Raw genomic sequence first — 24,554 nt, 5'->3', positions numbered from 1 at the left:
CATGTGCAGATAAATACCATCGCATAAAAATAAAGAAGATTTCTTATTATATATTCTGCCTTTATCTTTTGATTCTTGTTTGTACATACTAATTCTATACTATGATATCTGATGTACTGAAACTTGATATTTTACAAGGCGCTAAAAGAAATAGAATTTTTATTTTACTCTTAACCAAAGATTGTCTTGGATTGATAAAAAGTGTAAAAAAAATAGTCATAAAGCTTTTTAAGGCACAAATTCGAATATGTCGGACCAGTGAATTTCAAGACACCATATGGTTAAGAAAAATCTGATACAAAAAAGTTTACTTGTGTATCTGTTTATATTTTGGATATATTTTTACTTGTGGAGAGTAGCCTGCGAAGAAGATGATTCTCGCAACTACACCAAGGCCAACAACTCTTCCCATCAACACTACTAGTGAGCATAGACGCCATATCCTCCAAATCTTGACACAATGCACTTCCATTTCTCAGCTCAAACAAGTACACGCCTATACTCTTCGTACAACCACACTTGACAACCCAGACACCCTTTTCCTCTACAGCAGAATTCTCCATTTTGCCTCCTTACATGACCTTAACTATTCTTTTCAACTCTTCTGTAATTTAGAAAACACCAATTCCTTCATCTGGAATACTCTTATTAGAGCTTGTGCTCATAGCAATAGTCGTAAAGATGAAGCCTTTTTGCTTTTCTATAAAATGGTTACAAATGTTGAGCCAGATAAGCATACTTTCCCATTTGTGCTCAAGGCTTGTGCTTATCTTTTTGCACTTTCTCAAGGGAAACAAGCACATGGGTTTGCTTTGAAACTTGGGTTTGATTCAGATGTATATATAAACAATAGTTTGATTCATTTTTATTCGTCTTGTGGGTGTTTGAAGGATGCAAGGAGAGTGTTTGATAAAATGCCTGAGAGAAGTTTGGTGTCTTGGAATGTTATGATTGATGCTCTTGTTCAATCGGGTGAGTTTGAAGGTGCTTTGAGAATGTTTTCTGAGATGCAAAAGATATTTGAGCCTGATGGGTATACAGTGCAGAGTGTTCTTGATGCTTGTGCTGGTTTCGGGGCGTTATCTTTGGGAATGTGGATTCATGCTTATGTTTTAAAGAAGTATGAGAGCTTCTTAGATTTTGATTTGCTTGTTAACAATTGTTTATTGAACATGTATTGCAAATGTGGTTCGTTGGATATAGCTGTTCAGGTTTTCGAGAGGATGAGCAAGCGTGATTTGAATTCTTGGAATGCTATGATATTAGGATTTGCAATGCATGGGGAGGTTGAGGCAGCGTTTCGTTGTTTTAACCAAATGGTTATCAAGAGAGTAATGCCGGATTCAATCACATTTGTTGGTATTTTGAGTGCTTGTAATCATAGAGGTTTGGTTGACGAGGGCCGTAGCTATTTTGATAAAATGGTTTCTGAGTATAAGATTAGGCCTGTTTTAGAACATTATGGTTGCCTGGTTGACCTTCTGGCTCGTGCGGGGCGTATTGATGAAGCTCTTGATGTTGTATCAAACATGCCAATGAAACCTGATGCAGCAATATGGAGGAGTCTTCTTGATGGTTGTTGCAAGAAAAACGCTGACATAGAACTTAGTGAAGAAGTGGCAAGGAAAGTGATTGAGTCCGAAGGCAGTGACACTAGTGGTGTTTATGTTCTTTTGTCAAGAGTATATGCAACTGCTAACCAATGGGACGAGGCTGGACTTATTAGGAAATTGATGACCGATAAAGGTATTAAAAAAGATCCAGGCTGTAGTTCAATTGAAATTAATGGCGTTTTCCATGAATTTTTCGCTGGAGATACTTCTCATTTGCATACTAGAGAAATTTACAAGTTTTTGGATGTAATAGAAGAAAGACTCAAATTAGCAGAGTATGTTCCTGACTTGTCACAAGCATCAATGGTTAATGAACTTGATAATGGGAAGAGACAGTCACTTAAACTGCATAGTGAGAGACTTGCCATTGCTTATGGACTTTTGAAACTGAAACCAGGAACTCCTATACGCATTTTCAAGAATTTGCGCATCTGCAGTGACTGCCACAATGTAACTAAATTAATTTCCAAAGTTTTTGACGTTGAAATTATTGTTAGAGATCGTGTTAGGTTCCATCACTTTAGGAATGGGTTCTGTACCTGCAAAGATTACTGGTGAAAACAATGTACAATACTACTTATTACATTTATCAATCCAATTGTCAATTCATGCTCTTCTCTCTTGACCTGCAGCATTACACTTTGTAAGATTAAGATTTTTATACATGGTTTATGTTTGTAAGACTTTTTATCTTTATTATACTAAAAGATAGCAACTTGTGCATTATTGCTTTTGTGAGCTGTGGTTGTTCAACTATCCATTCTAGAATTGGATATTGCCACATAGTGATACAAGAAAAATGATTTAAATTATGTATTTAAGTTATTTTGATTGGTAATGTAGAGATTTTTTATCAATATAATTCAATATGTGACCACTCAATATGTGACAACTGGTTAATTATTTTTACCTAGTTGTTGATTGATGTTTAGTTTATAGAGAGAAGGCAAAACTACCCTCTCAGTTTTGGGTCGGATTTTCCCTTACACACCCGACCTTTAGGGGGTCCTATATATTACCCCCTTCGACTTTTCTGAAGTGGAATAAATACACCCTGGAATGATAATTTGGACAAGTTTCATTTATTGGAAATTATACAATTAAATAGACTTATTAATTATCATTATAACTTAAACTTATCTTTTTTTTTCCGAGTATATTTCCTCCAGTCCCATTGCCGAAGTTGAGTTGCTCATCTTCTCCCTCACACATTACTTTCAGGCCTCTCTTTCACATTCCCACGAAAAATTACCGAGAGATAATAAGAGTCCTGCAAAGATTGAGTGTGTATCTGAAAATTGACTTAAACCTAGGAAGTACTTATGCTTTTTTCCCTTTTTGTTTTCTTATTTAACTGATTTTCAACTTCAATCTTAAAAATCTAAAAGACTTCTAAAGCATAAGAATTTTCCTTAATAAGACAAAGATACTGTGAGAAGTCATCAATAAGGTGATAAAATATTTTTTACTACAACTTTTTGTGGCACCTCTCTGGTACTTTTGGATTGATTTTTTCTTATGCAATCATTATAAGTACCAACATTTAAAAAATTAAGATTTTATAGGATTTCATCTTCGGCAACTTTCTAGCATTTATTTAGACGTGTATTAACCTTTTTTTGTCACAACGTAGATGAAGTTTCAATTTGGCGAGTTCTTTGGATGTCATTATTTGTTAACACATGTAAGGCCAAAAATATTGAGAGAAATGAAGGAAAGAGTCGATACTAATTCTGTACAAATGGTCACAGAAAATACCATTCCCAATCAACAGATTATTTTATATGCCTCAAAGTTTTATTTCCAAACTTAACATAATATCCTTGATTACCAAAGCAAAGCAACAAAAAAAAATCCTAATTAGAGGTATTATTCAACTCTAATAACTCTCTACTACTTAAAATAAGTTTATAGATCTCTATAGCTTTAACTGAAGCTTGGGCTTTATTCTCCATGAAAAATATACTTCTCCCCTCTCATTCGAAATTCGTGTTGTAAGGAAACGCTGTAAAGAATTTGAAGTTAGTTCATGACATCAGAACTAACTTCTACATATCAGAAAAATCATTAATAAAAATTGGTTTCATAACATACGTAGGTAATTTAATTACGTACCTTACTTTTCAGACTAATTCTTGAATTTAAGACAATCCTTTTTCAAGTGTCCCTTCTTTTTGCAAAAGAAACATTTCATGTTCCCTTTATTCACACCATCATGTGTAGTACCCTTGTTTTCATTTCGTTTTCCATTCTTTGGTCCTTTTACTTGTTGAACCAATAGTAATCCTTCTCCCTTTAATCGTTTCTCCTCTTGAACACACATTGCAATGAGTTCATCCACGGTCCATTTGTTCATATTTGTTTTATAGCTAATTTTAAAAGGACCAAATTGAGAAGGAAGCGAATTGAGAACAAATTGCACCAAAAAGGATTCCGAAATGGTTATATCCATTGCTTTAAGTTGTTCCGCCATATTAGCCATTTCTATAATGTGCTCACGCACACCTCTAGTCCCGTCATATGTCTTAGTAGTTAAAATTTCCATGAGTGTACCTACCGATGTCTTATCGGAAACCTTGAATTGTTGTTCAATGGATGCCAAGAACTCTCTTGCTCGAGTAGAATTTGGTATTGATTTGCAGATGTTCTTATCAATCTTACTCTTCATAATCATGAGGCTTAAGCGATTGGAACGTTCCCAAGTAGCATAGACGGCATATTCTTCCAAAGGCTCATCAATTCTGAAACACAAATCCAAATCCAAACATCCCAATGTAATTTCTAGTTGTTCCTTCCATTCATTGAAATTGGAACTATTCAACTCGGGAATGTTGGACATATGGCTTGAAAGAGAATCTGGAGTAATAGCTTGAGAAACAAAAACAATGTTACAAGTCAATAAATATTGTGACAACCATGTAAAAATTAACAAATTCACAATATTATCATTTGGTCTAGAAGAAGGAATCTTTGGAACAACGGTAAAGTTATCTCCGTGTGATTTATAGGTCACGGGTTCGAGCCGTGGAATTAGTCACTGGTGCTTGCATCAGGGTACGTAGGCGGCCTACATCATACCCTCTTAGGATTGGGCCCTTCCCCGGACCTTGCAAAAATACGAGATGCTTCGTGCACTGGACTACCTTTTGGTCTTGAATATGATTTGTTACCATTAATTTAAAAGTGATACAAACATTCTAGCTCAATTTGTACAAGTCGAAAAATCTAAATTCAAAGTTTCACAAAATGAAACCAACTCAAGACAAGTAGAAATCTCACCTTTATTATATGAAGATGGCATAATAATAACATTCATTGTTGCATTGTTTGGTGGAAGCTGCAAACTGAGAGGATAAAGTTTCCCATTCAATGGACTCCTAGTACACACAATAATTTCCTCAAGCCCAGTTTCATCCTCCAATCTCTTAGTCAACTCCTCAACAGTATTTCCATCGAAAGTTATGAAAAGTGCCTCCATTTCCTCTTCAATTTTTCCAAATTCATCCGCCATATGATAAAATATGAACCTCCCTTCACCCAAATTAGGCAGCGAAGAATCACTTGACTGAAGAAAAAAAGAGACAATAAATTGGTAGCAAGTCATGGGATAAGTCAAACTTGGACAAGTGAAAATGGATCAAATTAATAAATATCCAATCAACCCAAATTTTGTTGGGTCAAAGTAAGTGTAGTCATGAATCAATCTCCCCTTCTCTTTTTGTTTTGCTCTTTGAGGAAAAAATGTGAAAGCTAATGTATCATTCTTATAGCTTAAGTTCATCCAAATTTATATAATCTCCAATTTTCAAAATGGAGATTGTAAGTTTGGGAATTTTTATCCAATTTCAAAATTGATTCAATAGTTTGATGGATCATAACTCGTTGGTCAAGTCAACAAATGGATCAAAACTTGATACGTTTAAACTTGAACGGCTTAGGCTTAGATATATGACTAAAAATGGGCTGATTTTGCCACCTCTAGAATTGACATCCCAAGGCCAAGTATATATAGCTTCACTCAAAACTTCTACTATTTATGAATTGTCGCATGAAAGAACAATAATAACAATCCTTGAAATGTTGGAAATTTAGTACCTCTTGTGTAGAAAAGCTCGTGGATTTAGAGGATTCAGAAGCACATGAATCTAAACGAGGAGCCAATGGTGATAGCAAGTTTTCAACAACCTGAACATCCCAAAGAATCCAATCTTGAGTAAATGCCCGATAAGGAATATCATGTGTAACAGTGTTTTTCCATGGAACAAGTCCACCATTTCCCCTCAAAAACTGTCCATATCGAGTCCTTAGCTTCACTTGATTCCCTTCTCTAATGGGTTCCCATTCAACTGAAGAATCGAGACGATTTGGTAGAGTTTGCACAACTTTTCGACCAGTTATACCAAGAACAGAAGACTGATTTGATGCTGTAAGATACTTTCCATAACAACTTTTTAAGCGTATAATATTGTTGGTATTTTCGACGAATTCTATAGTCCATTTTGCATTTCTTGAAGCACCGTCACGATCTTGGGTTACTGATTCTTTATCTTCCAACGCTGTTAAGTACTTGTAATGGTGACTCTGTAGACGAACAGCTTTCGCTTTGTTGAATAGCTCCATTGCTGGTCTTCTAGTTAGAGGACTCTGTCAAACAAACAAAGACACATGTTGGTTGTTAAACTCGTTAAGTATTATGTTACGTGGCGGAGCCAGAAATTTTATCAAAAAAAGGCAAATGAAAAAAAAACTTAAGTTCGACGTAATTAAGAAGCATACCTTAGGTGAAAAACAAAGACTTGAATGCATGGACATCGGAGACGCCAAATCCAAGGTAGAAAGTTCACCGGAGACTGACGAGAAATTCGAAACCATAGTTAAATAATCCGTTAAAGATTCATCTTCCGGCACATTAACAGGTTCCACGCTCCACAAAATCCAATTATGTGTAGTAGCACTATAAGGACAATCATGAGTCACTCTATTGGTCCATCGTAGTGGCGTTCCACTTGCACTTAAAAATTTTGCTCCGTAACCTCTTAATTTCACTTGAAATCCGTATCTTAGTGGTTCCCACTCAATTTTTGCGTCTTCCATATTCTCCGGCAAAGTTTGAAGAACCTTTTTTCCTCCTATTAATCAAACATAATATAATATAATATAATATAATAATTAAAAGTATATAATATTTTATATGATCTGATCGCATATCTCAACAAGGTATCAGAGCAAGCAAAATGTTTGTTCAAATATTATCACCAAGAAAAAAAATAAATGTTTCATGTGTATGACTAGGGGTATACATGGACCGGGTTGATTCGATTTCTATCCAAACCGAACCAAACCAATTGTATCGATTTGGATTGGTTCGGTTTACTTGTTACATGAATATTATTTCAATCTTATTTTGTTAAAAATTTTATAAATAAATATATGTTTAGTAAAATTTTAAAAAATAATAATAAACATATGATCTGTTAAAATATTTTTATGGGAGAATTTTCTTATTAACACATAATAGTTATTTTTTGTCTTCTCACAATAATTTTTCTTTGATGTACACTTTCAAGGTTAACCGAATTTAATAATTAAATATAAAAATTAATATGATAACTCAATTATGTTCTATTTAATTTTAAATTATCGAAATACCACTTCAAATTAGAAAAAGATATACGAATTTAATAGATCTTAACATATGAATATGGAAGAACAAAGTGATTGACACATTTCAATAACACTTGATAAGAAAGTGATCATACAATCCATTATTTAAAGTAAATAAAAATGGAGCACTTTATATCTATCTATATTATATTAAAAGCACGAAACCCCTTAGCGAAATGTTGTTCACCTTTTTTACCCTTTAAAAATAGGATTAACATTTGACAAAATTATAAATTAATTTACTTTCCTAGTATTAAGGATTTTGGAATTAACTAAAATTGTAGTAGTTATTAAATACTTCTTTATTGAACAAGGTAAAAAGTCCTAATATTTAGTACTTTAAAATTAATAACAAGTTTTTATACAAATTATGTCCTTATTTAAATTGTTAATATTTTAAATCTTATTTCTACTTATTTTGTTAACGAGGAACAAAGTGGTAGAAGTTCTACAATTGCGCCAAGAATAAGCATTTGTGTCGCACAAACTATTTTAGTTATTCAAAGTAAACAAGAAAAAGTTAGAAAGAAAAAAAGAAATTTGCACAAAGTTATTTTATCTCTTTAATTTCATAATATTATGTCCAATATTTCATATTACATATTTGGTCATCGATTCTTTTTTTAAACTAACGTTGAACATGGAATATTTTTTCTTGATATATTTAATTTCTTAAAAAAGGTCAAAAGTTCTTTGATTTTTCTTTCTTTTTTGGTTGTGCATAAAAACAGTGTATGTCTATTCCAATTTCTGAATTACATGACAAAGAAAAGTTTTCCACCTTAACCCCATATCCTTTTCTATTTTATTTACCATATAGCTAAAAACAAAATAAAGGATGTAATATTATTCTAATGTTTTGGTCGGAAACAAGTCGTACAGTATTCTTATAGATTAAACAAATAAAATAATTTGCATTTTGCTTGCGATGAACAAAAAGAACTCTTATGTGAGTTAAGTGACCATGTTTATATTTTACTTTATCATGCTTGTGTCTTTTAGAATGAATTTAAGAATATATAATTTTTCAAAATTATTTTTTTTTAGATAAACTCTTAAATCTTCAAGGGTTATATATTCTTATTAAAACTAAAAGAGAAGTATCATTACTTGTGAAATTGAAGTAATAAAATTATGGAACTAGAATTACTATTAAGTTGAATATATTGATTTTTAATGATTGAAAACTTCCTTTATTGAGTAATTAGCTAATTAAATAGAATCAAAGATCGTCATTTTTAAAAACTTGTACTAGCTTCTAATTTATTGCTCACATATAAATTTCAATATAAAATATATGTAATTCTCTTAGAATTTTATACTCATTGAGACAAGATACACGCGCAGCGTGTGTATCCTAAGACTAATTCTATTAAATATTACATAAAGTCTTAAAAGTATATATAAAAATTATATATTTATATTTCGGTTTGGTTCGAATTATTTTACTCAATACCAAACCAAACTTATTTGAATTTTTTAATCGATTTAGTTTGACTTTTTGCAAAAAGATGAGGGGGAAACTCAGTAAGATGTCGGAGAAGCGAAATATACGAGATCGATTTGGTACGGTTTTTCCGATTCGGTTCGTACATTCTATGTATGACTTATGCAAAAGAAGCAAACCTACAGGAAAGGCATTCAAATGAACCCTATTGGATAAATGAGACTCCACCAGTGCAATATTTCTAAAAGTTTAAACTCTTAAATTAATTAGTCACATATTTCAATATGATATTAGAGCAAGCAAGAGGTACTAATTCAAATTCCGTCGTATGTATGGGTCATGTAAAAAAATCAGGCTTACACGTAAAGAGATGAGGTATAACGGAATATATAACGTAATTAAGCAATTACAAGCTAAGTATATCGTTTTTAGTCGTTTATATTTTTAGATGACATGGTAGCCCCATTTTAACATGGTAACATAATAGGCCAGAGGTCATGTGTATTCAAATTTTACTCCCAGAAGTAAAATATTATTGGAAACTAATATTATATAGTTTCTCAAAATAATAGTCGAAAATGATGGGATATGAAAAAGAAACAAGGTGTAGACATTAGCAAAAAATAAAAATATAATATAATTAAGTAATTTAAAGTGTAAACGTTTCAGAACCTGTCATGCTAAGAAGAAACGGCTCGTCGGAAGCCGTGAGGTACATGCCGGAGCTACTTTTCAGTCGGATAAGATGGCTGTTTCCGGCAACAAGCTCCACCAGCCACCGTGCTTTTCTTGATGAGCCATTTCGGCTTTGTCGGATGTTTTTCTGATCATCATCTGCTACTAAGTATTTGTTTAAATGACTTCTGAATCTAACAGCCTTGGCATCGTAGAATAGTTCCATTAGTAAACTTTGTTAATAATAATTATGGAAATAAAGTTGAAGGATTTAAGCAAATATATATAGAAGAACAAAATAATCCTTGTGATGTCAATGTGGTTTTTGTTTTCTTGACAAAGTGATTAATAAAGCCAAGTTTTCTTTTGGCCAAAACTATTTTTGTTTTTTCGTTAAAAATGTGTTTTTCCAAAGGCGTTTGACCAAATTTTTAGAAGGAAAAAAATACTTTTGAGTAAAAGCAGAGCAGTTTATTTTGAGAAATAAAAAACTGTAGCTTCTTTTCAAAAATATTTTTTTGAAAAATACTTTTGAAAAAAATACACTTAGAAGCACTTTTTAAAAGTTTGATCAAACATTAATTGTTGTTCAAAAGTATTTTTTAAAGTAATTAGTTAAACACAAATTAATTCTAACCAAAACTATTTTTTTAAAAGCTTAGTGGAACTGTTATAAGTAAGAGGGACAAGATTCGGACCATTATAATATTGTAAATATATCACGCGTGGTTGATGTCAATATAGTAGACTCTGATCTCTATAATTTATTTCCACGGGTATGTATACATGTATAGATTAATGAGATAGGAATCGTAAACCATAAGTCATGTTCTTAAATTAAAAGACCTATTCTAAGTCTTCAATTATAGGTCGATATTTTCTATTGTGATTAGATTAAAGAATAAGAAAAAGGAAAAAGTGTCGATATTTTGAGTTCTTTTTCTTTCTCTATTTCGATTAGTTACTATTAAATCAGCCGGAAGTTGATTAGTTAACTTTCTTCTTGGTCTATTATCGATCATTTCTTGGTCGATTGTCACCCTATTGCCGATAATCAATCTCCTTCTTCGTCGATGGAAGTGAAAAAAAATCTATTTGAAAGTAAAACGTAGAAAATAGTACAAGCAACTACTCTACAATTTTTCTTTAATTCTTGTAATTTGACTGGCTTGAACAAGTTACTGACCTCTTTTTCAGATACCAACATATTTTAAGTGATCTGATTTCAAAATATTTTTACACCTTATTGTATGTATAAAATTTAAACATGAATTACCCAAAAAAAAAGAAAGTAAACATAAAAGTATTAATAAATTTATGTAGTTTAATTTGCTATTGGTATGAAGGTCATGGGTAATGCTTGAGCTCCTCAAAGGGGTGGGAAATGATGGAATGTGAAAAGCAGAAGCCATGGAAAAAGACTAAAATAGAGAGTGAAGACAGACCTTTGAATTCATTGAAAGACGAAATTTTGAAGTGGCTATATATTCTTGTCTGAATCACGTTGTCGAAGGGCAAAGTCTTTAGAAAAAATAAAGGAGGAAAAAGAATGTCCTACGTAATACTAATACTAATTTTAATCAAGTCAGAATGTTGATATATATATATATACTGATTGTTACTGATTGTTCAGAATTAATTATTAGTCTGATTAATATAAATTTGCATTATGAAGAGGAATGCGTTCCCCCCTTACATGTTTCTCTTCATTTCTAAAGTTCGAATTCAAGATCACTGACTAATAAGATGAACGAATGATATCCATTCCACCACACCTAACGCGGTGCTTTAGGTTCAATTTTTTGGTATTTTCAACATTTGTACATTATATGGTACATAAGAAGGGAGAAAAAATGTACGAAGGATTACATATAGCTAAAGATCAATGTGAAACGAGCCATGATTAGTGCTGCTTTGGCTTCCTTTTGTTATGTCATAATTCTGATCTTGCTTTCTTTTGCAGCCATTTGTAATTGTGGGAATTAAGTATGTTGTAGTCTTGTAGAACTGGATCATGAAACTGACATCATATATCTGTTGCATTCTTTCTTATAAATAAAGCCATATAGAATGTCTCAATGTGGAGAGGTGATATATATATATATGTCTAGGGACAGCCGCGTGATTCATGAATTTGGAATTTGGAATTTGGAATATAGCTTTTTGGCCATCCATCCAAAGAGTAATCTTTTCAGTTTTTAAAAAAAAGATTAATAGTGATTTTTTTTTTTAATTATAACTATCAATTTTAGACATTCAATTTTGAGAGTAAATTTCATTTGAATGAAGTTCAGTTTTTACTTTTTACTAGCTTTCTCAGGATTTGACCTTTCCAAAGACATAAAGAAAATTTACCTGAGTCTAACATTAAGGATGTGTTTGAAAAGTCACATATATGAAATTGGATTTGAGTTGTAATTACAAATAATTACTTAGTTTAACATGTTTGTCCAGCTAAACAATATGTTAAGTGCCTCAGTTTTATTCATCACATCTAGAATAAAAGACATCAAATTGTAATTAAATATAAAAATGTATTCACTCTACCCCCAGAGTGGTTTTATATTTTTTTTTTTTATGTTTAATTAGGGTGCAATAGAATATGTTTTTTATTTCTTTAATTAGCCCACAAGTATTAAAAACATATAACATTTATCCATCTTAATTTACCTTTGTAATCTATCTAGAACGTTTGTACCTAGTTTATGTTTGTAGTACAACTTTTTATCATATAAAAGATACTCAGCTAGTTGTGCACTATTGCTTTTATGAGCTGTGTGGTAGTTGAGCCTAGAGTATGCACCAATCAATTTTAGGTAAGATTTTTTTACAATCCTTTTTTTTTTTCTCCATTAGAATTAAAACAAATAGAGTACGACTTCCATGCCTCTTTCAGTAGAAAAATAGAGAAAGTGGTGCACCTCGCTCTCAATAATGGTCAAATTAATATTTTACAACAAACTGTAGTTGCCAACGACCACAACAACAAAAGAAACTTCTTGCCACAAAAATCAGTTCAAGAAATCTCCTCCAGTAAATGGAACAAAAAAACTAAGCACTTCTATCTTCAATTTTCATTATTTCGTGCAATAGTATGCGATTAACATCCAACGATCCAAAGAAGCTAGTCTAGTAACTCATCTCTTTCAGCACTCAAAACCTTATTTACAAACAAGGGAAAAGACATAAGACTAGAATCATACTCATTGATACAAAAATCCAGCTATGTTCATCTACTGCATCAATCCGTGTAGCACTCTCCATGTTGGCCTACAATGGCATTCTTGGTTTTGCAAATTCTCTTGCCTCTGATACACCAACGCAAAGTTAGAATGTTAGCAAGAACATCAACAGGAATGTAATCAGCTCACTATATAGATACAAGATAGACTGATGGGGACAAACACAAACTCGACAGTATCTGTACTGGCTCTAAAAAAGACTGAAGTAAGAAAGCAAACACATAAGTTCTTCAGGCACCAGTAAAATTAGGATTGATGTAACAGGAAGAAGGTATATGAACTGAAATATAACTGTACAAGCAAAAAGACTCCTTAGTGAGGTAATAACAAGAGAATATCACTTATATACAGTGTTAAATTAACGATATCAGTTGGACGCATAACACAAGCAATACTCTCAAACAACTTTGATGCCATGCCCAACACTGATATAACAGAGGGAGCTTATCACAAGTTTTGTAGTAAATTCCTTAATTGTCTATGTGACATTGGTTAGAAGGAAATCAAGGCTGAAATGCTGATGCTTTATTCAAGAACAGAGGCATAAATGACACTTCAATGAAACATTAGTTATTTGGCTAATCCCCCACAGAAGCTGAAGGAGATCAATAGCATCAGTAAGTAATAAGGCATATTTACAATAATGTTCTTTATTTGGATACCGACTCCGTGTAAAAGAACCTCAAGTTATTTTAATTTCTATAAACATTATAGCTCGTATAGAACAAAAGTGCTCAAACAGAATCATGAACATAAGAAGTTCAAACTTCAACAAAATGAAACCAATTATAAGACAAGTAGAAGCCTCACCTTTAGATGAAGATGGCATAATAATAACATTCATGGTTGCATTGTTGGGAGGAAGCTGCAAACGAAGAGGATAAAGCTTCCCATTTAAAGGACTTCGAGTACACACAGTAATTCCCTCAACCCCCGTTTCCTCCTCCAATCTCTTGGTTAGCTCCTCAACACTATTTCCCTTGAAAGCTATGCTAAGTCCCTCCATTCCCTCTTCAATTTCACCAAATTCATCTGCGATATGATAATATATAAGCCTTCCATCTCCCATCTTAGGCGGCGAACAAACCAAAGAATCACTTGACTGCCAAAGAAAATGAGAAAGATAATTGAGTACCATAACATAATAATTATTGAATTCACATACCCAGTTAGCAAGTTACCCGACACCTATACTTGTGAGAATGTAACAGGCAGTATGAAAGTAAAGGAAGCCCAAAAAAATAAAAGTAAAATAAGCTGACTAGAACATTACCGTGTAAAATCTAAAAAAGGGTCAACAATACTCCTTAAATGTACGAAAATATCTTAATTTTACTCTCCATTACTACTCCGGAATTATTCATACTCGGTTAGCAAATATTTGCCTTTGACCCTAACAAAGCTCCAAGTCTCCAACAGTATAACATAAGGTAATTTTAAACTACAAACAAGAGTAGAGGATCAATGTGGATTTTTTTTTCTCAAAGTATTTTGAGATATAAAATTAACTCAGTCCGTACAGGAGCTCCTTTAAAAGTAAATGTCAATTACTAGACGATTGCTACAACAAAAATATAAATAGCTCAAAGGTATAACGGAGACCAAAGACCCGTTTGGCCATAGATTTTGGCGGTTTGTTTTGAAAAAAAAATGAAAAACAATGTTTGTTCATGAGATACGAGTTTTCGAAAAAAAAAAAGGGATAATTTTTGGGCGAAAATTTTCCAGGCCACTCGCAAAACTTTAACTTTTTTTAAAATAAAATGTATGTTCAAATACAACTTCAAACAACTCACTTTTCAAGTTTTAACCAAATCTATGTCCATATGTCCAAATGCAGGCTAAAATCAAGATATTTAATTTGAATCTTTTCCCCCAAAATATAATAATAATCAGTGAATTTCAAGGTCAAAAGCAGGAAATTACCTCTTGTCTAGAAAAGCTGAGAGATTTTGAGGAAGCAGAAGAAGGAGAACTAGATTCAGAAGCAAACGAATCAGAATGATTGACCAACGGCGGCGGCGGGTTAGGAACAGGAGAATGATGAACCAAAATCTCAACAACATGAACATCCCAAAGAATCCAATCTTGAGTAGAAGTCCGATGTGGAATATCATGTGTCACTGAATTTCTCCACGGTGGCAATCCACCATTACCTCTCAAAAACTGTCCGTACCTTGTCCTTAGCTTCACTTGATGTCCTTCTCTAATGGGTTCCCATTCAATTGAAGAATCAAGCCTATTTGGAACAGTTTGTAAAACTTTCCGACCAGTCATACCTAAAAGAAAAGGCTGATTTGATGCTGTAAGATATTTTCCGTAACAACTTTTTAAGCGTATAACGTTGTCGGTTTTTTCGACGAATTCTACTGTCCATTTTGCGTTTTTTGAAGAGCCGTTACGATCTTGGGTTACGGATTCTTCATCTTCTTCGGCTGTTAAGTACTTGTCGTGGTGACTCTGTAAACGAACGGCTTTTGCTTTGTGGAAAAGTTCCATTGCTGGTGTTTTTGCTAGAGGACTACTCTGTTAAATAAAACAAAGAAAGAAAGAGAAATGATAAAGACTTGTGTTAGAAAATTTTCTTTGTAATAACGACAGTGGGGGCCAGCCGTGTTTGGCTGGGCATGGGTGACACGGTTTATGGAAAACCCGCGTTAAATGTTGACACGTGAGAAAAAATTGGTTTTTTTGGTTTCTTTCTTTCACCGATTGAAGTTTCTATTTTTAGAGATGGTCAAAATTGGAACCTTTACGCCACGGAACAGAAAATAAAACACTATTTTCCATATTTATAATAACTTAAAATATTTCAAATTTCTACGAACCAATATACGAGCACAAATGGTTGTTTAAAATTATAGTGATTGGTGACTACAAAAATAGTAAGTTGGCGTTTGGATATAAGAATTGTAAAATTTCAAAAAAAAAAATCAAATGAAAATAATATTTAATAATTACAGTTGTGTTTGGACATAATTTCGTTTCAGTTCATATGAACCTATTTACTTTTGGTTCATTTCAAAAAGAATGATCCCTTATTAAATTTGGAAATAATTTAGTTTAAACTTACAATTCTACCCTTAATGAGAAGTTTTTATAACCACACAAATATTCTTGGCGCTTTTTTGACTTGTTTAGGACCACAAATTTCAAAAGTCTTCATTTTTCTTAAATTTCGTGTCGAGTCAAACAAGTTCCCATAAATTGGAACATAGAGAGTATTATTTGGAGTTGTTTTGAATTTTTGTGAGTGATTTAGCTAGCGTTTGGCCATAGATTCCCAAATTTATTCTGAAAAATCTGATTTGGGTGAAATTTGGTTTGAAGATGAAAATGTGTTTGGAAATTTGTTTTGGGTGAAGTTTGGTTTGGAAAAACATGAAACGTGACTTATACCCACAAGTTGTAAAAACTATCACAAATACCCAACAATGCCATTATCAATAACATTCATTAAATTATCGCAAACCATAGTCCTGAACATAAATAAATTTGATACAAAATTATTATTTTTACAATAAACTATATGATACAGTATCAGATGACCGAGAAGACGAAACAACATCGTTACAAAATAATAAACGGTGAGCTCTTTTATAAAATACAAAAGTTTGGGGCAATTTTAAAAAAATATAATAGTGATATTTTAGCCCAAAACCGCTATTGAGTTGGTTTTGGGATTTGGGATTTGGCCAAAATGTAGGCAAAATCTATGGCCAAACATGTGTTCGCCAAATAAAACCCAAGTTTATTTTGACAAAATCTATGGCCAAACGGGTCCTCTTAAAGTAAAAATTTTGAAAAATAACTTTTTTGAAGTTTTTTAAATTTTCGAAATTCAAATTCAAGTGAAATTTGAAATTTTCATGATCAAACAATAATTCTGAAAAAAGTTTAAAAATTCCAATAAAAAATAAAAAAAATTCTTATGGCCAACCGAGCCCTAAGTCTTTAGGTTAAGGCGTTAAGAATTCATATTTGATACAATAGGGGTGTTCATAGTTCGATTTGAATCGTTTTTTCTCTAAAAAGAAACCAAACCAAGTAAGTCAATTTTTCAAATATTGAAACCAAACCAAATCAATTAAGTAGGTTTTTTATCGATTCGATTTTTTGTCAGTTTTTCGGTTATTTATCGGATTGTTTTCTTAAATATAAGACATACACTACCAAACACATATTCCGGTGACTACAATTCCAACGTAACACTATCAAACCAATTGCTCTTTGAAAAATCTCTCATTTATCAATATGGTAAATATATTGATGATAATTGAATCAAATAGTGATGAATAATTTAAGTACTCAATTAAAAATTAATTATTTTTAACATGAAATAAATTCTTGTACTTAGCAAAAGAAAACTACCAATTAAACTAGAATGTAAATGCAAAGAATTAGATTATTATAATAGTAAAAAATCATACTAAAAATACAAACGACTAATATGTACCATAAAATTTTAAAAACTTATTATTAAAAATATACATATATATAGGTGTAATAATAAATTTAAATAGTTACTTCTATAGTCGGGTTGGTTCAGTTTTTTTGGTTATTTTCTATTAAAACCAAACCCAAACCAAATTTGATAGGTTTTTAAAATTTAAAACCAAAACTAAATCAAACATAAAAAGTATCAGGTTTTTTGATCGATTTGGTTCAATTTTCGGTTTGGTTCGGTTTTTTAGTTTTTATGAACATTCGTAGTTCCAAAAATGTGTAGTTTTATGTTTTTTAAAATAAATATGGATGTCAGAGTAAAATAGTGCGTGATTTTGAGCTCTCTGAGTTGAAAAAGAGTTTTACAAAAAGATAAGTTTTGGACAATGGAAGATTCTGGATACTCTCTTTGTTTTAGTTATGTGGCGGATTTTAAAAAGGCAAAATCTTTAAAATTTATATTTTTCAACTTTCTAATATTTCGATAATTATAAAAGTATATCATCATTAAAAGTGTATTATTCTTTCTAATTTAAAGAAAGAATATCATATAAAATGGTTAGAGTATGTACACTCATTTGGATTGTGGCTACGTGTTCAGAAGTTTGACCTAAATGGTCTGGTTTGAAATGATTTATCTAAAGATGGACCTATATCACACGTTTAAGGGGAAACTACACAAACAGTCATTCTTAGAATTAGTATTTAGAGATTAATCAATATTTATTTTATCTTAAAAATTAAACTAAAATTAAGATAATTCAAGACATTGTGTGTTCGGAAAATTAAAATCGAGGACACATTATTTAATTGCTAAATAACAGTGTACCTAGTAGATATTCTTATGAAGAAAAAACTAGCTAACTTCAAATATTCTTATGAAAGATACCTAGTAGATACCTAAAGGGATACTTAACTACCTTTTTGGTTATTCTAGTAAGAGTCATTGGAAGAAAGTTAGGTTTATGGAACAAGAAAGGGAAAAAGAGTTACTATATATCCTTTATTTGACCCTTAATTAACAAGTTACCTAATCATATTCATGTAACACTTCCTTGGACTTATCGTACTTCACATTCATTCTCTTTCAACTCTCTTTTTCTCTCTAGTTTCTTCTTACGTAGTGAAAATTATTTCCACTTGATTATGGAGTATATACATGAAACAGAGAAATTTCTAGATAAATAAAAAAGGACTTTTTCCTACCAGGCAATAAATGATTACTGTAATTATTCACCAAAATTAGCTAATTCGTATAACACATGACTACGAAATATATATGTCCAATTAGTGAATAAGTAATATTATAAATAAAAGAGACGAAAAATCTTAAGTTGACATAATTAAGAAACATACCTTAGCCATCGTAGGAGAGAAAGAAAAACTTGAATGAATCGACATCGGAGATCCCAAATCCAAACTTGAAAGTTCATCGGAAACCGATGAAAAACTCGAAACCATCGTCAAATAATCCGTCAACGACTCATTTTCCGGTACATCGACAGTTTCCACGTTCCACAAAATCCAATTTTGTGTGCTACCACTATATGGACTATCATGTGTCACTGTATTTCTCCATGGTGGTGTTCCTCCATTTGCACGTAAATAATTTCCTCCAAAATCCCTTAATTTTACTTGAAATCCATCTCTTATTGGTTCCCACTCAATTCTCGCGTCCTTCATTTTTTTCGGCAAAGTTTGAAACACCTGTTAAAAACATAATTAAATAAATTTAAAAATAATTCTCTAATATTTAAATTTATACAATTAAATATGGTGTAAGCACAAATAGAACTCCTAGGTTCAAGTTCCACAATCACTATTATAAAAATGACTTACACTTACTTGATTCATGAAAAAATTAAGTAATAAAAGTGATTAGAAAATATAATTAAATAATAAAAGTATTGAAAACAAAATTAAATTTTTAGGTTAGCGTGACATAAACATACTTCATCTAATAATGTTTGATGGATAAAGCATGAATTTTAAGAATAAAAGAAACACTTTTGAAATTAGTGCTCTAAAACAAGCTATTGAAATTTCTATTAAAATGAGAAGCTTAAAATTAAATTATGGAATAACTAAATATAAAAAAGTGACACTTTCCCGAAACTGTCCCCCAAAAAAAAAAAAAAAAAAAATTATCACATAAGTTGGAAACCTTTTTTCCTGTCATGCCAAGAAGAAACGGCTCGTCGGAAGCCGTGAGGTACTTGCCGGAGGTAGTTTTCAGTCGGATAAAACGGCTGTTTCCGGCGTCGACAAGCTCAATCAGCCACCGTGCTTTTCTTGATGAACCGTTTCGGCTTTGTCGGATGTTTTGTTGATCATCATCTGCGACTAGGTATTTGTCAAGGTGACTTCTCAATCTTACAGCCTTGGCTTTGTAGAATAATTCCATTAGTATTAAACTTTGTTAATGATGTTGGAAGTAAAGTTTAAGAGAAATATGGAGAGATCAAATATAGAAGAATAAATAATTGTAGTGATGTTACTTATAAGAGGAGAAAAGATAGTTTTTGTTGGATGGTTTTTGTATTCTTGCCCAAGTGATTAAGGAAGAGGGACAAGAGGTCCATTATAATAATATTGTATGAGATATGTTTACTTTTGGCTGTGATATTATAGTAGACTTTTCGTTCTCTAATTTCTATATACCTGGTAATTTATGAATGGTCAAACTTAAATTATTTTATCAAGCCTAATATACATATACTCGTACCATAATAGTTTGCGTCATTTACTTGCTTACTTTGTGGTGAATTTACTTTAGAAATCACTATTGACCGTAATCTAATTTGTTATGAAAGTCAAACGATAGAAAAAATATGAAGTTAAGTGTTACCAATTGATAGTTTACATGGTAATTTGACTGAATTCAGAAAGTTACTGTCCTACTTTAGGGTAATAACTCATACAATAATTATATACACTTATAATTTAAGATCTTTATCTTTATATAAGAAAAATGGTACTTAGACTTCATATATTCGATCCTAAATTATTTGAAGTTAAGACATAATTACTGTAATTGTTTTATATTTTAAGTGATATAATTGTAAAATTATATTTCACACATTAGTTTATAAAATTTTAAGTCAAAAGAGAATTTAGCTACTTATTCAATTAGGTAATCATGATTTGTATGAACTAATGAAGATCATGGGTAATGCTTGAGCTCCACAAAAAATGGTGGAAAATGATGGAGAACTGAATAGTAGCCGTGGAACGAAGACTAAAGTAGGAGAGTGAAGACAGACCGTGGAATTCATCGAAAGATGAAATTTCGAGGACGCTATTGTTATTTGAATCTTCGTCACGTAGTAGAAGGGCAAAAGATTGGTACTTGCCCTATCCGTTTTAATTGATTTTTTAATTGTTTTTATACAAAGAATTTTTTTGTCTAGCATTAATTAACAATGATATTGACTATAGTAACATTAATTTGTTCATTGAAAATATAACAAATACTTCTTGGCTCTTTACTCTAAAGTCAACTTTGAAAACAAAAAAGGTTAATTTTTTTTTTATATCTAAAAAAATTAAATATTATGGATCACAAAAAAATATCAAAAAATCAAATAAAGCGGAGCGAAAGGAGTAATAATAATCAACGCGCTAGAATGTGAGTGATGTGTGCACAAGGTATCCTGCAATAAGCAGGATCCGAAAAAGGACCGTACCCCAAGAAATATAACGTGAACAATCTACCCTAATACAAGTATTAATGATTGCTTTCGCGGATCGAGCAATAACATATAATCACACAGAAATAATTTTATCGTTGTTCCAATGCATCTTATCTTGTGAGTGATGTTTTTATTAGAAAAGAAAAAGAAAAAGAAGTTTTACTACTAGAAATTCGCTAAAAACCGACCAAAAAAATCGACCAAAGTTGGTCGGTTATGGCCAATTACCGACCAAAACGCGACCATTACGGTATGGACGGTGTTTTGATGGTCGGAATGACTTACCGACTAACTTTGGCCGTTAGCTTAAAACGACCATCTGACAAGTTTAATTACTTACCGACCAACTTTGGTCAGAAATATATTTTATTAATTTAATTTTACCGACCAAAGTTGGTCGGTTTAACTAAATTATATTTTTTTTATTAATTATTAAAATTTAAAAAAATCAACCAACTTTGGTCGGTAATTGAAAAAATATATTTTTTTAAAATAATTAAAATTAAACATTACCGACCAACTATGGTCGGTAATCCCAACAGTGCAGGCAAAATACCGACCAAAGTTGGTCGGTAATGTTGAATTCTAGGAATTCAATGTTCATTAACCGACCAACTTTGGTTGATATTTTGGAATAATTTATTTTTTTTATTAAAAACCGACCAACTTTGGTCGATTTTTTTGGGTTTAATTTTGGCATAAAATGCATATTTTGGCAGCTACACCACCTGCCAGCATACCAATATACCTAATAACAACAACAACACAACAACAACAATAACAACAACAACAACAACAACACAACAACAACAACCAAAACATTCAATAAATACTTTAAAACTAACAAATTAAAGTTCAATTGAACATAAAAATCCAAAACTAAGTTAAAACTAATTACAACTAGTTCAAAACTGGTTCTATTTGTCTAGTTCAAAGTATATAAAAGTCAAGGGGTATTTTCTACAACATTATCATCACCGTCTGATGAACTTTCATTTACAATACGATATAGAGAACGGTCTTGTGGAGGACGGGAAGCACGATCACGGGGAGGACGGGAGGAACGATCACGAGCAGGACGGGAGGAACGATCACGTGGAGGTCGACCCTCTGGAGATGACTCACGAGATCGGGGCAACAGAAAAGCTCCAGTAGATAAGAGAGTTCTGATCTGAGCTTGCATGCCAAGGAATTGAGCATCTCTAAGCCTTTCTCTTTCCTTGGCCGCTTCTAGCTCTGATGTGAGCTTTGTCACTGTCTACCGCATAGCGGAGAGGCTCTCCCTATTAAGTTGCTCGCCTTGCGAGAAAGTCCCTATTCCTCGCATTCCACACTTATAGCGATGGAAGTTTTTAGTAGGAAGCCCGTATACCTTCCCCATTTTGGACCGCCAACAGACTCCAACCATATTCTTTCAGCATCCTCGTCCGAAGGTTGGGTTGGCTCACCCGATTCACCAGCTGGATGACTACGGATGAATTCTTCCACGTTACTTTGGTAGCGACCCTATATTATTTTAAATTAAATCAGTATTTCAAAATTTTTATAAAAGTAAATTATAATACTTAAAGAAAATTGAAAGCTTACATATGCAGTCGAGGCCCGGTCCTCGACCCACCTATCTTGATCCCCCTCTTTCTTCTTCTTCACAATATGTGTCTCCTTGAATAACTCATCATGACTCATTGGACGCCCATACTTCTTTTCCTGAAAACAAATTAATTTAGTTAATAAACAGAATAGATATACTTAGAAAAGTAAAATAATTTAAGCAATTACGTACCAATCTTCTTTTTATTGTCCCTAGGCTGATCGCACCTCCAGTGTGCAAGGAGCCTCCCTTCTCGGATGCGCGAGCTTTCTTTCCTTTTTTGCTCCTCTCTAAGAACTCTGCGGTAAGCCATTGCCTTTGCAAATCATTCCACAAATTCTCAAGTAACCAGCCAGGCCTCTTGTTCTTCTTTCTAGCATCCGAGAAAGCATCCGCCAATCTCTTGCGAGCTTTATGATGAAAATTTGTAGCCACTTCCGCGCTATAGCGGTCTTCCCATACACACTTGCTCTGTATTTCAAAAGTTAAATATTAGATGGAAACATCATAAATATAAATTATTAAACTGTTTAAAAGAACATTTATACCTTAAATTGATTGAAAATTTGCTCCTTCAGTGAGAATGGGCAATCAGTCCAAGTCGCATAAGGGCCATCATAAAGCTTTCTGATGGCATTGGTGATTATCTTCGTAGTCTTATTACCCGGCCTGAACCTGCAATTTAACAATAAAAACACATTAATATCTTAGTAAAAATGTTACAAATCAATAGACGCAAAAATAATGAATAACACTTACCCATCACCCTCAGGGACTATGATGATCCTGCCATATCGATCATAATGCACTACCTCGTCATCACCATTCGAAGCATGTGTATCAGAGGCATGTGAAGACGGTGTAGGCGGGTCAGAGCTAATGCCTCGCAGGCAAAGGCCTGCAATAGATGGAGTCGATGATGAAGATGGTTGCGATCCCTGTGACTACGACATAGCTGGATGCGACCCAAGTGGATGTGATACCGATGGCTGTGACCCGAGTGGCTGTGACCCGAGTGGCTGTGACATGGATGGATGCGATCCATGTGGCTGTGATATGTAGGGATGTGATCCATGTGGATGTGATGTAGATGGCTGCGATGCAGATGGCTGTGAGGCAGCTGGACTGTATGTCGGACGTATAGTCCTATGGCCCTGTGATGGAAGACTTGGTGTCTGAATGAAGGTGTACGGCTCGTGATGCTGTGGCAGCTCAGTATAGCCGTGTGGTGGAGGATAAGACATAGGCATCTCTAAAAAGAGTGGACAAGAGGGAGTATTATTTTCTACCCTCCTCTTTCCCTTCCTACCCTTTTCTCGATCCCGAGAACTAGTAGGGTCATTGTTACCTTGACCCTTGCCTGCCATCTGCATAATATAATACACATTTAGATTGAAACATATAAGAAACTAGCTATAAAACGAGAGTGCTTTAAAAAACCAACTTTTTAATCCTCATCGACGTATTGTTCCTCGTCCGAGAATTCTTCGTCCTCACTTGTTTGAGCTTCATCAGTTGATTCTTCGTCCTCATTTTCTATAATTGTTACTTCATTTATATCAACTTCTTCCAATATGCGTTCAGGATGTTCCAAATTATTTTCTAACTGATCGTCCACTATTTGGTGAACATTGGAGATATCGTTTTGATATGCAACATCTAACACATTCTCGACTTCCACCCTACCTACAGGCTTAGTTTTTATTACAACCCACCAATCGGACTTATTCCGCCGCAATGGATAAGGAGCATAATACACTTGCCTAACGTTATGTGCAATTATGAAAGGATCATAGCGATCATACTCCCTCGTATGATTAACCTCAATTATGTTGTATTGGTTGTGTACTCTTGTACCTCTTGTTGGATTTGGGTCAAACCACTTGCATCTAAAGAGTATCAATTTCTTATATGGCCAACCTGTATATTCTAGTTGTAATATTTCTTTGACCACACCATAATAATCAATATCTCCAACTTGGTTGCCATCACCACCTTGAACCCACACCCCGCTGTTGTTGCTATTTTTATTTTTAGAGCAATCCTCTGTATGAAACTTATAACCATTCACTACGTACTTAAACATTGTTGTGACCTGAAGCCCAGGTCCCCAAGATATATCTTTCAAAAATTAATTTACACCATTATTTGGATTATTTACCTACATAGAGTTAAAAAAATTCA

General features: G+C 32.8%; 2 protein-coding genes across 7 annotated transcripts; one reads left to right on the top strand and one right to left on the bottom strand.

Moving 5' to 3' along the window:
* Window positions 1–168: 168 nt before the first annotated feature.
* Window positions 169–2,475, top strand: LOC104090603 (pentatricopeptide repeat-containing protein At1g59720, chloroplastic/mitochondrial). Its single transcript, XM_009595736.4, has one exon. The coding sequence runs from the start codon at window positions 372–374 to the stop codon at window positions 2,169–2,171; it is 1,800 nt and encodes a 599-aa protein (XP_009594031.1). The 5' UTR covers window positions 169–371; the 3' UTR covers window positions 2,172–2,475.
* An 893-nt stretch (window positions 2,476–3,368) lies between these two features.
* LOC104090604 (uncharacterized) lies at window positions 3,369–19,732 on the bottom strand. 6 transcript variants are annotated; one of them, XM_070187816.1, is made up of 6 exons: window positions 19,252–19,732; window positions 6,390–6,731; window positions 5,709–6,257; window positions 4,893–5,178; window positions 3,729–4,481; window positions 3,369–3,618 (listed from the first exon to the last, which is right to left on the bottom strand). In XM_070187816.1, exons 1-5 carry the CDS (start codon window positions 19,489–19,491, stop codon window positions 3,742–3,744), a joined length of 2,157 nt encoding a protein of 718 aa, XP_070043917.1. In that variant the 5' UTR covers window positions 19,492–19,732; the 3' UTR covers window positions 3,369–3,618; window positions 3,729–3,741. The 6 variants fall into 6 exon arrangements, with proteins under 6 accessions (XP_070043917.1, XP_070043914.1, XP_070043916.1 ...); XM_070187813.1 differs by lacking the exon at window positions 6,390–6,731 and adding an exon at window positions 18,427–18,794 and having other exon boundaries at window positions 5,709–6,243; window positions 19,252–19,705; XM_070187815.1 differs by lacking the exon at window positions 6,390–6,731 and adding an exon at window positions 18,427–18,794 and having other exon boundaries at window positions 3,734–4,481; window positions 5,709–6,243; window positions 19,252–19,705.
* Between the last annotated feature and the right edge of the window lie 4,822 nt (window positions 19,733–24,554).

The sequence above is a fragment of the Nicotiana tomentosiformis genome, chromosome 10 (genome assembly GCF_000390325.3).
Source record: "Nicotiana tomentosiformis chromosome 10, ASM39032v3, whole genome shotgun sequence".
Taxonomy (NCBI): Eukaryota; Viridiplantae; Streptophyta; class Magnoliopsida; order Solanales; family Solanaceae; genus Nicotiana; species Nicotiana tomentosiformis.
Note: the sequence above shows the minus strand (reverse complement) of the source record. Positions and strands in the feature narration are given on the sequence as shown.